General features: G+C 53.8%; 3 protein-coding genes across 3 annotated transcripts; 2 read left to right on the forward strand and 1 right to left on the reverse strand.

The window, feature by feature from the left end:
• Positions 1 to 390: 390 nt before the first annotated feature.
• Positions 391 to 4425, forward strand: COCSUDRAFT_52166 (Zn-dependent exopeptidase; the record flags this gene model as incomplete). Its single annotated transcript, XM_005651921.1, has 8 exons — positions 391 to 457; positions 1169 to 1374; positions 1696 to 1908; positions 2240 to 2333; positions 2536 to 2729; positions 3112 to 3303; positions 3664 to 3876; positions 4261 to 4425. 8 exons carry the CDS (start codon positions 391 to 393, stop codon positions 4423 to 4425), a joined length of 1344 nt encoding a protein of 447 aa, XP_005651978.1.
• A 1382-nt stretch (positions 4426 to 5807) lies between these two features.
• On the reverse strand, positions 5808 to 6352 carry COCSUDRAFT_11629 (thioredoxin-like protein; the record flags this gene model as incomplete). The annotated part of the gene is made up of 2 exons (XM_005651922.1): positions 5808 to 6050; positions 6197 to 6352. Coding segments are annotated over 2 exons (399 nt in total), but the record flags the coding sequence as incomplete, so codon positions are not given.
• A 935-nt stretch (positions 6353 to 7287) lies between these two features.
• COCSUDRAFT_32006 (hypothetical protein) lies at positions 7288 to 8063 on the forward strand. Its single transcript, XM_005651923.1, has one exon. It carries the CDS (start codon positions 7760 to 7762, stop codon positions 7955 to 7957), a length of 198 nt encoding a protein of 65 aa, XP_005651980.1. The 5' UTR covers positions 7288 to 7759; the 3' UTR covers positions 7958 to 8063.

Raw genomic sequence — 8063 nt, forward strand, 5'->3', positions numbered from 1 at the left:
CAGCACTGATAGCGAGCTCCAGTGCGGATGCCACCGTCAGGCTGTGGCGTTCAAAATGCTGGTCATGCCTGCGCATCTTCACCCTTGCCCCGACGCATTCCCCCTCCCCTTCCCTGCCATTCCTCTCAACCGCGCTCTCGCCAGAGTGAGTCACTCTCAGCTCGCACCACATTCGTCACGCCGTGCTGCATGCTTCAGAACATTAAGGCTGTTTGCACTTTAATCCCCATGTTGGATGTTACGGGGGTGGGTTTTGTCTGGAAGTGTGCTAGAGCCCTTTACAAAACAGTTGAGGTTTAGACGTGTTGCTGAGAGCTTCACGGTCATGTTTGCAGATACACAGTGACCGGGTCGGAGGATGGCATAGTGCGGCTGTGGAACAGCAGAGACATGTACGACAGCCAGGCATGCGGATTGGCGCCCACCTCCGCCTCAGAATCCACCCGGAACACTGACGGTGAGGCTCTGCCTGTCATGCACATGTGCAACGTCAGCCTCCCCTCCAGGGCCGAATGATACCTTGCTCCCTGTCTTCCATGCGGCATCTCGTGTGCAGCACCAGCCGAATTCGTCTTGGAGGGAGCTGACACATTGTCAGGATGTTGGGAGCAAAGGCTGCAGGTGTCCAGCATCATGGTGAGACATGCAGGGATTGATGAGGGCTGAGACTGCTAAAACTGGGGTTTTTCGAAAGCAGGTGCAACGAAGAGGGCGCGCATTGCGAGCAGCGCGCCGGGCGAGTGCAGCACGACGGACAACGAGGTGCAGCAGCTGGAGAGGGAGCTGGAGCATGCCCTTAGGGACTTTGTGCGGCTCAAAACGGTGTCCAGCGACCCTACCCTGCAGGAGGACTGCTTCCGGGGCGCCAAGTTCCTGGCCACCCTGCTCGAGTCACTCGGTGAGGCTTTTAATGTCATTCCTCTGTCTCACTTGTCAACATACTGATTGATTTGGCGTGATGACGTGTTTCTGATGCTGCATCGCGCTGGCAGCATCTGTGTCATGCAATCAAGCAACCAGGAGCGATTGCTATTGCACCAGTGCAAGTTTGTACTTCAAGATCAGCAACGACAAAGCCAGTGGGCCATAGGACAACCATGCAGGGCGATCGGAAGCAATTCTACAGGAATGTTGCAAGGGAAATTCAAGGTCGGGGATGGTTGCGCAGGTGCGGAGATAAAATTGAGCCGGCCGGTGGAGGACAAGAATCCTGTGGTGATTGGGCGGCTGGGGCGCAATCCGGACCTGCCCACTGTCACCTTCTACGGCCACTACGACGTGCAGCCGGCCATGGAGCGCGAGTGGAACACCGACCCCTTCGAGGTCGCCGCCATCGACGGCTACTTCTACGGCCGCGGCACCTCCGACAACAAGGCGCGCCTGATCGTTTGGCACCCCTCTGCAGTCACAAAGTAGCAGTTCTTCTGTGTATTTATTGCATGCATAGTATAAAAGGAGGGCATGCATGCAGTGGTTCGATCGATCGTTGGCACACAGTGACACTCATCTTGAAGTCGGCAAAAGATTGCCCTCTCATGCTCTGCCCGAGGTGTCTGCAGTGTGCTTCTCGTGTCCGAAGAATCTCACCTAGAGGAGGCTTCCCGATGGCTATCTTTGGTCCATACAGGATGCCAGTATGCTTGCATGGTGTTATGAAAGACTCCCTAAACAAGTGGGCTTGTTGGTGATGTGCAGGGGCCCATCCTGGCATTTGTGTACGCGGTGAAGGAGATGCTGAAGGAGGGGCGCGGCGCCAACGGGCTGCTGCCGGTGAACGTGGCGTTTGTGTTTGAGGGGGAGGAGGAGAACGGCAGCGCAGGCTTCCGCGAGGCTGTGCAGGCCAACCTGCACTGGTTTGAGGGCACCCAGCTCATCATCATCTCCAACACCCTCTGGGTCGGCGAGGAGGTCAGCTGCTCTGGCCGCTCCCACAAGCGCATGTTGCAGTGCCTGTCTGTCTGTTTGTGTGCTGAGCGACCAAGCAACGCACTTCTAATTGGTGCATGACTGGTTCTGCCAAGGGTTCAGAGCAGGGAAATCCGCATGTCTTTGCTGGTGCCTGACAGTTTGTGTTCTTTCCCTGAATGCTCAGTAGGAGCAGCCTGAGATAATATTGATCATCCAGCAAGGACTGTTTGTCATCTCGGGAAGACAGTCTCGGGCTGCTGTGTGCAACAGTCCGTCATGATCTGCTGGGGATCATGGGTGTGTAGTGTTGCTGAGCACTTGGCTTATGCAGGTGCCGTGCTTGACGTATGGGATGCGGGGGATGATTGCTGCAGCGGTGGAGGTGAAGGGGCCGGCCAGGGACCTGCACTCCGGCAACGAGGGCGGTGAGCATGCTATGCTTTCCCAGATCAATGCTAAACAGTTCTTATGTTGTTAAGACGCTTTTATATCCATTGCCAACTTTCGTGTCCATGGCTTTTTATAATTGTCGTCCCCTTGTGACGGGTGCGCCCCGCACAGTGCTGGCTCAGAATGTTCTATTTACTTTTAAAGCTGAGGCAGTGGGTGTGTTTTGTCGGCACGCAGGCGTGTTCAACGAGCCGCTGGCGGATTTGATGAAGGTGCTGGCAAGCCTAGTGGACAGCAGCAACCGCATCCTGGTGCCCGGGTTCCAGGCGCTCGTGCGGCCCAACACGCTGGAGCCCGCCCTCGAGCGCCTGGCCGCCTCCTCCGAATTCTCCCTCGACGGCTACCGCGCCGCCCTCGGCATCCCCTGCCTCGTGCGCCCCTCCCCTCCTGTACCCTCTCCCTTCTGAGGGTGCCGTTATCACTGTGCTGCAATTCTAGTCAGTTTGCGTGTTGCTGCCGCAAGCAGATTACCTTCTGAAGGGTCGCACTTGCGCACCGAATCGTTCATGGAAAGCCGGCATGCGCGCCAACACGATGCAATCAAGCGGCTTGCAGGCTTGTTTTGCAGCGCATTCCAATAGAGATGCCTTTGGCACATCTGCGAGCTGACTGTCATGCATGACTGTGTTGCTACCAGCGCATGCTGCAACCACTGCACTGCGACAATGGGGCCACTGCGCGGCTACTACTCCATGCAGCTACCGCTGCAGTTGTTACAAATAGGGGCCTGATCAAGCGCATGCATTGTCACAGGTAAAGGCTCAGAGCACGAGCGAGCTGCTGCGGGCGCGGTGGTGTGAGCCGGCGCTGAGCGTGGTGGACGTGAGGGTGGGGGACGACGAGGAGGGCGCGGGGGACCCCTTCTACCGCTTCGGCCCCACCCGGTTCTCCGTCATCCCCCGCTCCGCCGTCGGCAACGTCTCCGTTCGCTTCGTCCCCGACCAGGTCTGCTACCTCTGTCCCGCTCCTTCTGTCTTTGCTTGTAGATGAGAGCAACAGAGTGGCTCATCATGGGTCTCCTCGACCAGAGGCAAAGAGAGAAAGGGAGGGGAACCTTGCGCGGCAAGACGGTGCGAGGCAAGAAGGGGATGATGTGCAGTGGCTTCCTTGCAGATGATGAACTGCAGCGTCCTTGCATGTCATGCATTTGTCTGCATGACCTATCTCATGCATGCCAGCTCCCCGCTCTGTTCTTTGTGCCTGAATTCAGCGAGAGACGTGGTGTCTCCAGGAGGCGGGGCTGCGCAGAGAAAGCTTCCCCCTGCAAGTATGGAGGCACTGACGCATGGCTGTTTCCCATGTCAGGATGCGGAGCAGCTGATAGCGGCGCTGCGGGCGCACGTGGACACGGCGTTCAGCGCGTTGGGCAGCAGCAACACGGCGGCGGTGCGCGTGAAGAGCGTGGGGGACTGGTGGGAGGCGGACCCGGAGAGCAAGCTCTTTAAGATGGCCGAGCGCGCTCTGACCGCCGAGTGGGGGCGTCAGCCCCTCTTTGTGCGTGAGGGCGGCACCATGCCCGTGAGTGCCCTTCCCCAATGACAATAATGGTTAAGTTTGGCAAGAATGAGTGGTCCAATGGTGCCTCCTTGCCACAGACTATAGATGTCCTCTACCAGCCCCGCTCTTGCATGTTAAATTGAGCTCTGAAGAGCAGCTGTATACAAAAATTGGTTTGGCTTTTCGAAAGGGTGAAGAGGTACATTTTGTGGCGGGGTGAATGTGCTTTCAGGAAAACGTCGATACTGGAATTGACATGTCTGCATTCTTGGGTTGGCATTCAATTTGAAGCACAGGCACTGAAGAGGGGCTGCATCTTCACGATCTATGTGTCATGTTGCCTGGAGAAGATTTCTGCCAGGCAAGGAAGTAGAGTGCTGAGGCAGCAGGAAACGCTGTGAACAGGTGGCGTCAGCGCTGGAGAAGATGCTGGGAGCGCCGGCGCTGCTGGTGCCGTTTGGGCAGTCCAGCGACGCGTGCCACTTGGCCAACGAGCGCCTGCAGCGCATTAACCTCATCCGCGGCAAAAATGTCATCAAGAACCTGCTCTGCATGCTGGAAAACGCCTGATGTCAAAATGGTGAGGAGAGGCCAGCGCAGGCCATGCATGGTCCGCTATATGTCTGCCCCCTCCGGCCTTCATTGGCCAATTTTCATTCTGGGACAGGCCAAAAATCAGCCTTCATAATGGACCAGCTGCCGGACTGACCAGAGCAGTACCCTGCTTGCACTTGAGAATTTGCTGACCGCGGTGACGGTGGAAGTCCCTGGACTGTCCTGGACTGTCAGCTCACCTCCCGCGCACTTGATTACATGAAGTATTGTTTATATCTCGTTTGGTATGTACAGTAATGAGGGTCCGGTGTCCGCGCCACTTTCTCACTTTCTCACTATGACATCTTCTGTGTTGTACGAATTGCCGTAGCATGAACACTGTGCAAACGTGCATGCAAGCAAGATTTACGGGTGAAGTCATAGCAGCAAAGTTACATGTATGTGTTGATTCTCAGTATTGTGACAGTGAGGACTTGTGTGACCAAAATTTCCTTTCTGCGGAGCATAGTGGGTTTGCTCAGAAGTGCCAGCTTCTCCGATTGTTGTCATTATCCAATTAGGTGCAGCTGCAAGAATTCTATTCAAAAGCTGAAGCCACCAAGGAATTGTAATGATTAAGGCTGTCATGCAAGAAGGCCAACTTGGATAGTGACTCTTTATCCAGAGCATCACGTCATCATTCAGCTTTAAGGATTGCTGTCCTCAATATCTCCATGTGATGTAGGCCTTGAATATACCAGGATGCTGCCTGAATCAGTTTGGCAACCGCATTGAAGCTTTAGTCAAGCCACTCTGAAGAAAACTACAAAGGCTAACAACACAAACATCTCATGCTCGCAGTGCTTCAAGCGCAGTTTATCTGCTGCAGCTGTTGCAAGACCGTCCTTACTAACTAAAGCACCTCTGATAAACATTGCAAACAGGTATGAGTTCACAACAGGAAGACACAGAGAGCCACAGAGCCAGGGAACGACCCAGCTCAGAGCACAACTGCTTGTTTCAGACTCAGACTGCCTGGGATCCCCAGATTTGTGTCCAAGCCGTCATATAGTCTCCCAGTGCCGCCACTCACCCCAACTGCTTGTCATCAGTCCACTCTTCAGCTCTATCTTTCTCCAATTGTACAGTAAGAAATGTCAACGCGCGCAGGCACGCTGAAGGGATGGTGGCGCTCTCTTTAAGAAGCCAGGATGGCATCGACGTTGCAGGCTATGCGCCCCGGGTGCCTCGCGCAGTCCGGCGGCAAGGGATCCTTACCACCCAGAAGCAGCCGCACCTGTGTGACACGAGCAAATTCTCAGGCACACAAACTTGTCTCAGTCCTTAGCAGTTTCCGGGTGCCCCCACTGCTTCAACGCCCTGTCACTTTAATCTTCAAATTTGAACATGCCAGCTTGTCACAAATAGCTCAAGAAAGAGCGTGTAAGTATCCTGCTACGAGCATATAGAGTGGGGCAAGCAGGGCTCACATCATCCTCAAAGTCGATGGGGTCAAACAGGGATCCAAAGCACTTGCGGGGCACGCCCTTGCGGTCCACCAGGAACTTGGTGTAGTTCCACTTGATGTCCCCCGACTTTGTCTGCTCCTTCAAGAAGGTGTACAGTGGGTGCGCGTCCGCGCCGTTCACATCGATCTTGTCCTGTTGCACAGCTTGCACTAGTGAAAATCTGATCAACTTCTGAAGCCTTGCCAACACCATATAACATCTTGCACTGCCTGGTGCAAGATTATGTGGAGGCAACATTCCTTGCATAAAAAAGCAGCATTGGGTCAGTATAAACCTACCATGATGGGGAACTCAAAGCCAAACTTTTTGTAAGCAAACTCGCGCTCCCCATCTGAGGAGCGCGGCGCTTGCCCTCCAAATTGGTTGCATGGAAATGCGATCAGGTTGAACCCGGAGTCTCTGTACTTTTGGTACAGCGTTCGTAGACTACCATAGTTCCTGTTCTGCACAGGGCAGGAAGTATATCACGGACAGTCGCAGTACATTCCCGCTGAAGCAACTCAGTACCTGTAGCCAATGTAAGTAGCTGGTCTAAGAAAAGGGACAGTCTTTTCGCACCTGCAGACCTCATTCGCTGGCAATATTGAGGACGACAGTTACTTGTCCTTCAAACTCTTTGAGCGTCCTCTCCTTGCCGTACTGCACCACGGTGAAGTCGTATGAGCTGCTTGGGGAGGCTAGAGCACCTACAGGAACATAATGCCCATGGTCAGTACTCAGGATTGCGTTGCTCAGAACCCAAAGCTCCCAGATCATCTTGATCAAGCTCACATCTCAGGAAGCAAAACCACACCTGAAGGCAGAGCGAGCATGCCTGCAGCGCTTCCAGCGGCACCCAAGAGATAACGACGGGAAACGTCTGCTTCATGGGAGGCAGTACTTTTCACAACTGTGTGTCTAGAGAATCTTTTCCCAGAAGAACGCCGCTGCAAAAGCTGATGATCGACTCGGGTGCTGCTGTGTATGCACCGTGTGGTGCACGTCGCTGTCAAATTCATCCTTGTCTGAGTATTTTGAAGGGTCACAACTGATTGTCTGAAGCTTGGCTATGCTGGTTGTGATGTTCAGCCTGTTCAGGCATCTCACGTGGCGCTTTATGAGCAAGTATGTTTGGCATGCCATTAAATTTCACCTTGTATGTCATATTGTCTGTCTTGATTTATTGGCCTTGTTGGCTGACACAGATGCAGTGTGTCGCACTTCTCTCGCTTTTGCATGCTTTCTTGTTCAGCCAACTTCCTCAAGTGGCGCAGTAGCTTCAAGCTGTCCGCCAACCCACGCATGCATTTGAAAAGGTCAAGCTTCAAGCCAGCAGCCAAAGGTAGCAGACAGCTTGTATAGCTGCAGGAGTCCCTTCGGAGGTGCCTGTGCTTGGAAAGTAAATTACAGATCTGTCCATCAGCAAGCCATCAGAAGGCTTGCTGGAAGCTCTTGCCACTGCGACTAAATAGCCCCGCAGCGCAAAGCTTCCGCGATCCACATCATGATGTCCCTCTGACCTTCAAAAATACGAAGTCTGAATACCAAACTCACAACCACCTGTTGTGGCTGGGCTGTGCACAGGTCGCCCTCCAAAATAAAATAAAAAGTACAGCAACAATACTTCAACAAAGGTTTAGCGCCACCACTCGTGGCAAGGCAACACTTGGCAAGCGAGGCCTCACGGAAACACTGTAAATCAAACAGAGCCACTGAGACCATAAGACCAACATGTCAATGTACAGGACTGATCAAATTGAATTCGCCACCTTTGCAAGCAATTAGGCCCCTAAGGTGGGCGATGCAGTGACTGCATGCATGACAAACCTCCGGTAAGTTCCCTTGCAATATGCTTCCTCAGCATGGGAGCAGTAATCTGTCAGCTGCCTCCTACTCTCCATAGAATGGCAGGATTCTTCAGAACACTGTCAATGATATACTCAGACACCCGTTTCTGCAATGCAGAAGTTGCTGGGCATTTCAAATTCTCCAGAACAAAGAGAGAGAACCTGCGCTGGCTGCATGGCCTCATCGCCTGGAGACGAGCAATCTTCTCCTGAGAGACAGCTGCTGCGCAGGATCCTGCTCCAGTGCTTGCCGCTCGCGCACTTCTGGGCTGTTGAGACCAAAAAGGTTCATCTTGAACTTTGTGTCCCAGTAATTTGC

Source organism: Coccomyxa subellipsoidea (assembly GCF_000258705.1).
Source record: "Coccomyxa subellipsoidea C-169, whole genome shotgun sequence".
In the NCBI taxonomy this organism is placed as follows: Eukaryota; Viridiplantae; Chlorophyta; class Trebouxiophyceae; family Coccomyxaceae; genus Coccomyxa; species Coccomyxa subellipsoidea.